The following is a 12,716-nucleotide window of genomic DNA, read 5'->3' as shown; positions in this document are numbered from 1 at the left end:
CCCCTAGTCTTGAAACCCCTATCCTAGGGAAAAGATGACTCCCATTAACTCCATCTGTGCCTCTCATCATTTTACAGATTTCTACCAGGTCACCTCTCAACCTCCTGCGCTCCAGTGAAAAAAATCCCAGCCTCTGCAGCCTTTTGTTATAACTAAAAGCGTCCATACCTGGCAACATCCTGGTAAATCTTTTCATGTCAAGAGTGATAGCTGGAAACTTACAATTGACATCAATGTCCTTGGGTTAAGAAAACATAAAATCAGCCACAATTCACCTTTGTGTGCCAAGTATGTTGTTGTGCTGGGTTCAGGTGCAAGGGAGCATTGAGCAAGACTGGAATCTGTCATTCAATCAAAAAGCCTAGCAGCCATCAATGTCAATCGTCACTCATTAACAACTGACAGAATAGCAGAGAGTCACTGGGACATGAATCATTGGGTTATGGTGGAGGATGGGTGGGGAGAAAATTGAGAGAAACAAAACGGGGACATAAAGAGAAAAGCAAACTTCAGATTTTCTCCTTTTTATTGAACGACGTATTGAACTTACCAGGGATCCAGTTAAAGCCAGGAAGAGGTTGGTTCCCAGATCTTCAAGCACAGCAAAGAAAGCAATACTTGTTCCCAGCATCAATCCAATCATACTGTCGGAGAAAAGCCAACAACACCTCCGCATTACAATTCAGTTGCAACTAAAGCAGATTTCTGGATTTGATGCCAGAAAGCAGAAAGTATTTCAATGAAAGGATTAAATTAAATTCCCTACGGTGTGGAAACAGGCCCTTCAGTCCAACCTGACGAGTAACCCACCCAGACCCATTTCCCCTCTGACTAATGCACCTAACACTATGGGCAATTTAGCATGACCAATTCACCTGACCCACACATCTTTGGATTGTGGGAGGAAACCGGAGCACCCAGAGGAAACCCACACAGACAGTCGCCCAAGGCTGGAATCGAACCTGAGTCCCTGGTGCTGTGACACTGCAGTGCTAACCACTGAGCCACTGTGCCACCCTGTGGATATGGGACTGCGATGTGCCAATGGTTGCTTTCTATCTGGTGTCTCCTCCCTATCCTTAGCCGTGGCTCAGCAGTGGTTTTCAGGAAAGTCTAAAAGGCAAAAAGGGAAGTGGAGAAACCACCTGAGGCTTAGGGCACAGGCACCGGTGATGAAAGACGGGGAGAGATGCTGACGAGACCAGAGTCAGTGTAACTGAAGGTAACCCAGTCTCAACATGATTTAACGTAGAAACAGATACACGATTGAAAATGAATCCATGAAACACAGCTGTCGCTCCAGGGTTTCATCAATTGCTACCATTGTTTAGATAGGAATTTGGAAGAGCAGTTACAAAAATTCCAAACCAACCGATGCAGCTCAGATTGATGTTGGCCAAGTTCCTGGTTAAACTGAATATTAATTTGGGGGCGAAAAGGTGACGTTTCAGATAAAGAACCGGTGACTGGATCTTGTCTCTGTAAAATTGTGTTAAACTGGAGGCAGTGAGTCAAGAGCCCATTGTATAGTGCTCAGCATTTTGTAATTCCTTTGGATGCAATGAGTGGCCGGCTTCCTTTACTACTTGCCAATTGAAAATGGCTGAGGATACCCGAGAATTCCAGAGCTGACAGTAAGCTTAGTACTGGAGAGGGAGAATGTATTGCCCACCAGTAACCTCAAAGGCTTGTGGGGTAGTTGGGCACTGTAAGAGCGGGAGCCCATTATCTTCCCACCAACATGTCTTTGATTCAATCCCCTCCCTTATTTTTCCCCTTTTTTACACAGCCTTTGGTGGGCAGTGGTTGTAATTTGTTAACTTGGTTATTCGCAAATTTGGTGATGCGTTTATTTACTAAAAATAGTTAAGTTCTTCCCCAATGGAAAGTTGGTTCCTGGAAACGAAGCCAAAGGGAAAGGTGGAAACCAGTGTTTGGAGTAAACCAGAGTTTTACAATAAAACCCTTGTAAGCAAAAAAAGGGAAAAGATCTTGGCCGATCTGTGCACATTGGTTAGCTGTTGCTGTTGAAGTCCTGCAGGAGGCTGAGCTCTGTCATCTGATGTCCTGATTGTAACTAGGACAGGGATTGCTTTGGTTAGAAACAAAATGCAAATTTTTGACCATAGGACATAAATGTGTCCACTTTCAAATTTACTGATGACCACTTACCTTATTTCAACGACTAATTTTCCAGGTATTCCATACGAGGTTTGAGCTAAAATAGAAATTGTAAATTTGGTTAGTTACAATTCAACATTGTCTTGAGTGAAAAGAGCTGTGTGTATAGGTGAGAGACCATGTGTGTGAATGAGACTATGCATATATGCATGTGTGTTAGTGAGTGAGACACTCTGTGTGTGTGTGTGTGTGCGCGTGCAATGCGTGTGCGTGTGTGTTAATGAGTGAGTGAGAGGTTGTGTGTGTGTTAGTGAGTGAAAGGGTGTGCACCTGTGTGTTAGTGAGTGAGCTAGAGGCTGTGCGTGTGTTAGTGAGTGCATGAGAGGCAGTGTGTGTCTGTGTGTTAGTGAGTGTGACAGGCTGTGTGCGTTAGTGAGTGAGAGACTTTATATTAGTGAATGAGAGGTTCTGTGTGTCTGTGTGGATGTGTGTATTAGTGAGTGAGAGACTGTATGTGTGTGTTAGTGAATGAGAGGCTCTGTGTGTCTATGTGTGTTTGTGAGTGAGAGGCTCTGTGTGTGTGTGTGTTAGTGAGTGAGAGGCTCTGTGTGGCTGTGTGTGTTAGTGATTCAGAGGCTTGTGTGTGTTAGTGAGTGAGAGGTTCTGTGTGTGTGTTCGTGAGTGAGAGGCTCTATGTGTGTGTGCATTAGTGAGTGAGAGGCTCTGTGTGTGTATGTATGTGTGTTGTTAGTGAGTGAGTCTGTGTGTGTGTGTTAGTGAGTGAGAGGCTGTGTTTGTTTGTATTTGACATAACCTTAGCACTGGCATCAACTGACACTGACAAAAGAGTACTCCAAAACCCAATCACCCCTGTAATGTAGAAGATCTACCTCCAGCAGTATACTGGAGAGATTTTGACCCTTCCTCCTATTTATTCTGATCTCACTGGCAGAAGAGTCAGTCACATAGGACACCTATTTACAATAATTGGCAAAGGGATCCAAAGAGACATTCACTGACAGTGCAAGTTGTGACCTGGAACACACTGCCTGAAAGAGTGGTGAACATTGATTCAAATGTAACTTTCCAAAGGGATTCAGATGCTCAAAAAGAAGTAATTTGTGTGACCCTTGTGCAAGGACAGGGTCTGTGGTTTAATTGGATAGGTCTTTCAAAGATGGGTAAATGGTCTCCATCCACGCTGTAACATTCTCTGACAAAATTGAAAGAAAGAGGAACAATGTTTATCTCTTCAAGCCTCTGCCCAAAGGCAGGTCCAACCCACAACCCCACATGCGGGGCCCAAGTTATCATCAAACTGATCCATGCTGGCAGTTCAGGTATTGTCCTCGAAGAAGTCGGAACTACTGTGTCGACAGGCACTTTTACATGCATTAGTGAGGCTAGAGGCTCCAGTCTCCATCCATCAGGCAGCTGACCAGGAATCTCTCCCACTCTCATTGCCTGCCATTGGTGAGTGTTGGAAGGATTGATACTGAATCTGTTTAGCTGCTTCATGGACCCACCTTCATTGGCCAACAACTCCTGGAGTGGGACTGAAACCTGGAATGTCTGTCTCAGAGGCAGGGATACTATCCACTGCACATCACAAAGCCGCCTGAACCATTCACATCAGCAGTTTGAATGGGATCAGGAAGGGAAGTCAGCAATGTTTGGCCCAGAGAATGGCTTTGGGGGTCAGTGGCTGGATGGGGTAGGATTGGGAAGCAGTGTGATGTCAACAGCCCCACACCAGCTGAGGTTAGCATGAAGGGCCCTCCTTCTCAACCTCTCTCCCCTTGCCTGAGGTGTGGTGACCCTCAGGTTAAACCACCACCAACCATTTCTCTCTCTCTCTCTCTCTCTCTCTCTCTCATGAGTTTGGCATGCCTATGGTCTGGTAAGAAGAGGGTGACTTGATTATGTTCAGTAACTTCTCTAAATTGGTAGCTGGGGCCCTGTGCGGCATTAAAGCAACTAATGCTAAAAATTCAAATGGTGTTGCCTGAAGTCTATGTTTAAATCAATGAAAAATGGTGCTGTTATAGCACAAAGTGGTGCTTTCAGCAGGAAATTAGTGCTCATGATGGAGCTCACTGGAATGGTTGGCTGCACACAAATGACAGAACTGGCATCCTCTCACTATTTATCATCATCTCCACTCAAGGCAACCTGCTTCCTCTGGTTTTTATGGGGAGAACTCACCGAGACCAAAGTATGTTTTGCGATTAGCAGCGACTGCTGCTTTAAGCAACATCAGACTGGAGCTGTGAGTCATCCAGGAGCAGGAGACCAGCAGGAGGGAGCCCAGGATAATGCCGCACTGTGAGCAAAATAGAAGGAGCATTAAAACGTTGTTACAACACACGGCACTGTGAGGATTACACCCTCGCTCTGGAATTTTGTCAGGTTTGGAACTAAAAATGAAGGCTGAAGGGGGAAATGACTTGCATTTATGTAGCATCCTTCAAGACCCCAGATTGCTCACTTACATTATGACAGTGATTCACTCATGGCTAGACTATTGGTTGCTAAGCTCTCTGGCTCCTATTTGACAGAATGTGGATATGCAACAAGCACCTTGGTCATCTCTACACCCAGAACAGGCCCCAGAACATTTTGTTGTAACCAACGAAGGACTTGTTGTAGGATCCAAATTTAGGAATTTGGATCCTACAAGATCCCTGCATGGTAATGTGACAATGATGAGATATGTTGTTTGAAAGTGATGATGATTAATGGTAGCTGCGGACACAGAACTGCACTGAGAAGGAAAGATCTTGTCAGGGCAAAATAGGTGGCATGGGTGATACATGATTGTAAATACATTCTTGTATTTGGAAATATATGTTCCCCTATCATCATCAGTTGTGTGAGTGAATGTTTACCTGGCTGAAATGATAACTTGTATTAATTTTAAAAATATACTTTATTCATAAAAACATCTTTTATATACACAGTCACAAAATTCTGTACAGTCGCATATTAAGGAAACAAACAAACAAACATTGGAGTTTGACTCCATCCAAAGGCGTACATTACAAGAGTATTTTTACATGTATTTGAGGCACTGGGGTGGATGGGGAGACCCGATAATTGAACAGATCCACATTTACCTTCAGCAGAAAGCCCTCAGATGAACATCTTTCCCCACTGTGCCTTGGCAGCAGTTGCCTCAGGCTTTAATGTGTGCCTCAACACGTTGTCCTGGACCTTAGAATGTGCCAGTCCACAACACTCAATCCTTGCACTGGTAGAGCAACATGTTTTGGACAGACCAAAGAGCATCTTTCACTGAGTTGATAGTCCTACAGGTGTAGTCGATGGTTGTCTTGGTGTGTGTCCAGGGAAACAAACCGCAGAGGACAAAGTCCTGTGTCACAGAGCTACTTGGGACAAACCTGGACATAAACCACAGTACCTCTTTGCAGACTTCCTTTGCAAAGGCACATTCCAGAAGGAGATTTGTGACAGTCTCAACCTGATAACATTGAAGGTACAGAGTCCAGCCAAACTTAGCACTGCACAGGGTTTAACAATGCAAGGTGTGAAGTAAGCAGCTCCCTGCTTTGGTAACTAGAGTCAATCTCTGTGGGAATGTAGTACATTGCTTTTGCATCATAGCCATGATTGTCTTTGGTTCCTTGGGTTGCTTGGTGTGGACAAGAGTGCTCAGTATTCGGGATCTCTTGTCCCTGCACGTGGTAATGCCTCCTGTTCACTTTGTGTGCAAAGCTCAGAGCTATATTACATAAATATACAACAGAAATAATTCTTGATGTAAGAAGCACCTCAGGTTATCCTTGTGCAATAAAAATGCAGCTTCCTTCAGAATTGGGAATATCAATCCCAACTAATCTCTGCCCATCACAGTTGAATCGGTATTTTGTGCTTGCATCACCGACTACAGACTGGGTGACAACTTGCACTCTGAACTTTTGACCTCTGCTTTTCTCACCGTGGAAGAATCCCCTTGCATGACAAAACAGGCAGCCTCACCCGGATCAGCCCTTGGTAGCCTTGAGGCAGCCCAGTTAGGAATTAGAGCGGATAAGACCAGTGTTGCTATGTTACCACTGTCTTACTAATTGAGTCAATTGTCTCAAATCATTTGTTAAGTCCCTGAACTGATTGGCAAGAATATTTCCTTAACCATCAGGCTGTTTCACTGTTTGCAAAGAAGTTAACAAATGGACCAGAAATATCAGGACAGATCTGACTAGTTGTGAGCTCAAAGTTCCTGTATGAACCCGTCAAGCTAAATTCAATAAAATGAGAACAGCCTAACATTTGTTTCAGATAATTGATCTAGAACAATGGCTCTTCCACACGCCACCCCAGCTCCCATGTCACTGCTTGTTCTCAGTGGTGACGGGCACAAAAACAGAAGTTGCTGGAAAAGCTCAGCAGATCTGGCAGCTTCTGTAAAGAGATATCAGAGTTAACGTTTTGGGTCCAGTGACCCTTGCTCAGCACAGTTCTGAAGCAATTTATGTTTTTGCATCAGATTTCCAGGATCTGTAGTTGTTTCGGTTTTTTTGCTAAGTGGGTGGTGAGTTTGTATGTGTTGGACCTCACACCAGCCTATGGAGGATTCATATGTACAGTATGTCTGCATGCCGTGAATACTCATTAATGCAAAACATAATGTAAATTAGGAGACTGACCACATAACAGCCGCTGTCCATTTTTCCTACATCCTCCAATCACACCCCATTGGATGGAGTCAAACTCCAATGTTTGTTTGTTTGTTTCCTTAATATGCGACTGTACAGAATTTTGTGACTGCGTATGTAAAAAGTTTTTTTTATGAATAAAGTATATTTTAAAAATTAATACAAGTTATCATTTCAGCTAGGTAACCATTCACTCACACAACTGATGATGATAGGGGAACATATATTTCCAAATACGAGAATGTATTGACACTCATGTATCACCCATGCCACCTATTTTGCCCTGACAAGATCTTCTTTCCTTCTCAGTGGTTTGTGTCATGTTTACTTTTTTCTCAGCAGAGGTGAGTCCCTTTCCCCCATTTGCACCTTTGCTTACACCTATACCACACCTCTACTCCTCCATCACCATTAGCAACCCTTTTGCCTTTTGCACTGGGTCTCCACACCATCTGTTCCCCTCACTCCTCTTCCACCTCTGTTAAAAATAGTATCGTCTTCCAACCTCTGTCAGTTCTGCAGAAGTCATACTGGACCCGACACATTAACTGTATCTCTCTCCATAGGGTTAAAAATTACACAACACCAGGTTATTGTCCAACAGGGTTAGTTGGAAGCACTAGTTGACAACCAGCTGATAAAGAAGCAGCGTTCCGAAAGCTAGTGCTTAAACCTTTCGCACTATAACCTGGTATGTGATTTTTTTAGCTTTGTACATCCCAGTCCAATACCGGCGTCTCCAAATCATCTCTCCATAGATGCTGCCAGACCTGCTGAGTTTCTCACTCTGTGGGACCATAAGATATAAGAGTCAAGATTAGAGTGATGCTGGAAAAGCACAGCAGGTCAGGTCAGGAAAATCATTGTTACAGGCAAAAGCCCTTCATCAGGAATTCTGATGAAGGGCTTTTGCCCGAAATGTCGATTTTCCTGCTCCTTGGATGCTGCCTGACCCGCTGTGCTTTTCCAGCACCACTCTAATCTTGACCCTAATCTCCAGCAGCTGCAGTACCTACCTTTGCCCAAAAGATATTAGATCGTAAGACATAGGAGCAGGATTACGCCATTTGGCCCATCGAGTCTGCTCCACCATTTGATCATGGCTGATTTGTTACTCAATTCTGTTATCCTACTTTTTCCGGTAACCCTTAATCCCCTTATTAATCAAGAACCTATCTAACTCTGTCTTAAAGACTTGGCCTCCACAGCCTTCTGCAGCAATGAGTTCCACAGACTCACCACCCTCTGGCTGAAGAAATTCCTCCTCATCTCAGTTCTAAAGGGTCGTCCCTTCACTCTGAGGTTGGAACCTCAGCTCCTAGTCTGTCCTACTAGTGGAAACATATTGTCCCCATATCCACTCTATCCAGGTCTCTCGGTATTGTAAATTTAAAAAAAAAACTGAAAGAACCGCAGATGCTGGAAACCAGAAACAAAAGCTGGCATTGCTGGGCAAGTTCAGCAAATCTAGCAGGATCTGTGGAGAGAAATCAGAGTTAATGTTTGGGATGTCCCCTTTTGCAGAATGGATGGTAGCTCAGAAAAAATTGTTTTTTATGCAGAAGGTAGAATGAGGGGAGGATATAAAGACTAAACAATAGGTGGAGATAGAGCCCAAAGAGAGAGAAGAACAATTGGACAGACAAAGGGGTGGATATCAGTCAGCCTGGGGAGTGGGGGCATGAGTAGCTGCTAATGGGGACTGTTAGTGGTTTACAATGAGTTGTGTATAATAACATACCATGAGGTAACAAGGCCTGGTGTGTGGGGAAAGTGTGGGGAAGGTGTTCAGGCCCTGAAATTGCTGATCTTGCTATTTCGTCCAGAGGGCTGCAGAGTTCCCAAGTGGAAAACGAGGTGTTGTCCTTTCAGCTTGCTCTCTAGAATAGAGTGGTGCTGGAAAAGCACAGCAGGTCAGGCAGCATCCGAGGAGCAAGAAAATCGAGGTTTCGGGCAAAAGCCCTTCATCAGGAATGCTTGTGCTGAGCTTCACTGGAGCACTGCAGCAAGTCTGAGACAGAGACATTGGCCAGGGAACAGGGTAGGGTTTTAAAGTGACAGGCAACTGGAAGCTCAAGGTCTATTTTGCAGGCAGGCTGTAGATGTTCTGTGAAGTGGTCAGCCAGTCTATGCTTTATTTCCCCACTGTAGAGGAGACCACATTGTGAGCAACAAATGCAGTAGACTAGACTGTGAGAAGTGCAGGTAAAGTGTTGCTTCACCTGGAAGGTGTGTTTTGGATACTGAGGAGGGAGGAAGTAAACGGGCAGGTGTTACACCTTCTGCGGTTACAGGGGAAGGTGCCACGGGGGTGCGGGTCGATGGTGAATGCGGAGTGGACCTGGGTATCCCGCCGGGAATGATCCCTACAGAAGGCTAACAGGGAAGGGAAAGGGAATATGTGCCTGGAGGTGTCACCTCACCGGAGGACCAATGACCCTACCTGGGATGGTAGATGAGGACAGGGGGAACCCTATTGCTGTTACTGGAAGGAAGAGAGGGGGTGAGGACTGAAGTGCAGGATATGGGCTGTACCCGGCTGAGGGCCCTGTCAGGTTGAAGAAGAAGGTGGACATTTTGGAGGCCTCCATGTTGAAATTGGAACAGATGCAACAGAGACAGAGGAACAGGGAGAATGGAGTCTTTACAGAAAGCAGGGTGTGAGGATGTATAGTCAAGGTAGCTGTGGGAGTTGGTGGGTTCATAGTGGATATTAGTGGCCAGCCTATCCCCAGAAATGGAAACAGATTTCAAGGAAAGGAAGGGAGGAGTCAGAGATGGACCAGGTGAAGGTGAAAGTGGGATGGAAATTGGTGGCAAAATTGATAAACGCTTCCAATTTCAGATGAGACAGGGAAGCAGCTGAGGATATCATCACTATACTGGAGAAAGAGTTGTGGTTGGGGGCTGGAATGGGATTGGAACAGGGAATGTTCCAAGTACCCCACAAAGCGACAGGCATAACTGGGGCCCACGAGTGTACCTATGGCCACCCCTCTGACCTGAAAGTATCTCTGAGTACCTCTAGTATTCTGTAAGTTTCAATCTGGTACCCCCCTCATCTTTCTAAACTTCATCGAGTTCAGACCCAGAGTCCTCAACCACTCCTCATATGGCAAGCCCTTCATCCCCAGGATCATTCTTGTGAACCAGCCCTGGACCCCCTGCAATGCCAGCACCTCCATCCCTAGATACGGGGCCCAAAGCTGCTCCCAATATTCCTGATGCAGTCTGACCAGTGTTTTATACAGCCTCAGCAGTATATCCCTGCTTTTGTATTGCAGCCCTCTCCAAATGGATCACTAACATTGCATTTGCCTTCCTAACTGCCAACTGAATCTGCATGTCAACCTTCCAAGAACCCTAAACTAGGGTTCCTAAGTCCCCTTGTGCTCCAGATTTTCAAAGCCTTTCCCCAATAGTCTACACCTCTCTTCTTTCTACCGAAGTGAATAATCTCATACTTTCTCACATCTGCCACTTCTTTGCCCATTTGCCTAGCCTGTTCCAGTCTTTCTGCAGCCTTCCCATTTCTTCAACACTACCTGCACCTCCACTTATTTTTGTGTCATCTCCGTGATTCGTTCAAATTTCTACCAGCATTTGGCTTTTAGTCAGTTCGGGCAGTTGCCTGAAACATGGGTCCATGTTTTTCCTGTTGAACTGAAGCGGGGGGGGGGGGGGGGGGGGGGGGGGGGAGGAAGGGCGCTGGGGTGAGCCAGTAATGAGCAGGATTGGGGTTAAAGGGTTGGAGTTCAGGCACAGAGAGAAATGGACGAGGGTCCTAGAGAGGCCTAAGGATGGGACATAGAGGGAAGACTTGCAGAGGGACCATCCTTAGTGAGCTGGGAGAGGGTGGAGATTGCCAGTGAAGGTAGGAATATTAGGAGTGTGTGGGTCAATGCCAGTCCGCGTGCATCTCAGCGTGTTGGCTGAAAAAGTCTTAATGGGGCATTGGGGGATCACTGACAACATTTGAATTCCTGAGAGGCATCTCAGAGATTCGTAGACCAGGTGAGCCTGCAGGCTCAGTCACAGTGATGAAATTGAGAACTGCAGATTCTGGAGTTACTAGAGTCAAGATTAGAGTGGTGCTGGAAAAGCACAGCAGGTCAGGCAGCATCCGAGGAGCAGGAAAATCAACATTTCGGGCAGGAGCCGATGCTTCCTAATGACCTTCTGTCATTAGGACATGAGTGGTGCTGGAAAAGCACAGAAGGTCATTAGGAAGCATCAGCTCCTGCCCAAAATGTTCATTTTCCTGCTCCTCGGATGCTGCCTGACCTGCTGTGCTTTTCCAGCACCACTCTAATCTTGACTCATATCCTCACAGTGACAATTACAACACTGGGCGCAATCACAGACATTCAATAAATAGTGGACAGTAAACCACAGCCACAAGAAAGGAAATGGCACAAAAACAGAAATAATTGGGAAAGCTCAGCAGGTCTGGCAGCTTCTGTGGTGAGAAATCAGCGTTAACGTCTCAGGGTCTGGTGACCCTCCCTCAGAATTGATGGTAGCTGGAAAAGTGTTGGAAGATATATGCAAAAGATAGGGTGGGGGGGAAGGGATAAGGAGTAAACAATGGGTGGGGATAGAGTCCAAAGAGAGAGAACAGCTGGACAGGCAAAGGATAACGATCTGGCTAGGAGGGTGAACAGCTATTACACTGGACTGTTAGTGACTAACAATGGGTGGTGTATAATAGCAGCCTATGTGGTAACATGGCCTGGTGTGGGGGGATGGGGCAAGGATATGGGAGAGCTCAACCCCTAGAGTTATTGAAATCGATATTGAGTCCTGAAGGCTGCAGGGTCCCCAAGTACAAATTGGCACTCCCTCCCCTGTAACCATCGATGCATGCCAATCAGAAAGTATATCAGTACACTTAGCTCTCTGACTAAACAAGTCTCAATAAATGACAATGAAACATAGACAGATAAAGCGAGAGCCTATCCTGTGCAATGTTTGTAGGTGATACGTAAATTTGAATAGAACACCAATGCCACCTTTATTCGCCCAGTAAGTTTCATGTTAATTGCAATAGAGTTGAACAAGAAGATTTACTTCCAGGTTTAGAACCTCCCCATTTAGCCAGGAAGTTGTTTCATAGGCCACCTGTAGCCTCAACATTGTCAGCTGATGGTGGGCTTCACCCCCCACTATATGTCTCCCGTGTACACTGCTGACACTTTAAGCTCTTACTGCAATCATGGGGAAGTGGTTAAAAAAACAGTACTCTGACCTCAGTGGTGGGCAAGTTGTTGGAGGGAATCCTGAGGGACAGGATGTATATGTATTTGGAAAGGCAAGGACTGATTCAGGATAGTCAACATGGCTTTGTGCGTGGGAAATCATGTCTCACAAACTTGATTGAGTTTTTTGAAGAAGTAGCAAAGAAGATTGATGAGGGCAGAGCAGTGGATGTGATCTGTATGGACTTCAGTAAGGTGTTTGACAAGGTTCCCCATGGGAGACTGATTAGCAAGGTTAGATCTCATGGAATACAGGGAGAACTAGCATTTGGTTACAGAAATGGCTCAAAGGTAGAAGACAGAGAGTGGTGGTGGAGGGTTGTTTTTCAAACTGGAGGCCTGTGACCAGTGGAGTGCCATAAGATTGGTGCTGGGCCCTCTACTTTTTGTCATTTACATTAATGATTTGGATGCGAGCATAAGAGGTACAGTCAGTAAGTTTACAGATGACACCAAAATTGAGGTGTAGTGGACAGCGAAGAGGGTTACCTCAGATTACAACAGGATCTGGACCAGATGGGCCAATTGGCTGAGAAGTGGCAGATGGAGTTTAATTCAGATAAATGCGAGGTGTTGCATTTTGGGGAAGCAAATCTTAGTGGGACTTATACACTTAATGGTAAGGTCCTAGGGAGTGTTGCTGAACAAAGAGACCTTGGAG

General features: G+C 45.4%; 1 protein-coding gene across 1 annotated transcript in view; it reads right to left on the bottom strand.

The window, feature by feature from the left end:
• Positions 1–12,716, bottom strand: part of LOC122560543 (putative sodium-coupled neutral amino acid transporter 10) — an 82,249-nt gene that overhangs the window by 66,358 nt on the left and 3,175 nt on the right. Inside the window, exons 2-4 of the mRNA XM_043711277.1 lie at positions 4,327–4,444; positions 2,173–2,218; positions 551–644 (exon numbers count right to left, since the gene is read on the bottom strand). Of these exons, the coding sequence (XP_043567212.1) occupies positions 551–644; positions 2,173–2,218; positions 4,327–4,444 (258 nt within the window). The remainder of the gene's footprint in view (positions 1–550; positions 645–2,172; positions 2,219–4,326; positions 4,445–12,716) is intronic.

Source organism: Chiloscyllium plagiosum, chromosome 21, assembly GCF_004010195.1.
Source record: "Chiloscyllium plagiosum isolate BGI_BamShark_2017 chromosome 21, ASM401019v2, whole genome shotgun sequence".
In the NCBI taxonomy this organism is placed as follows: domain Eukaryota; kingdom Metazoa; phylum Chordata; class Chondrichthyes; order Orectolobiformes; family Hemiscylliidae; genus Chiloscyllium; species Chiloscyllium plagiosum.
This window is presented reverse-complemented; position numbering and strand designations above follow the sequence as displayed.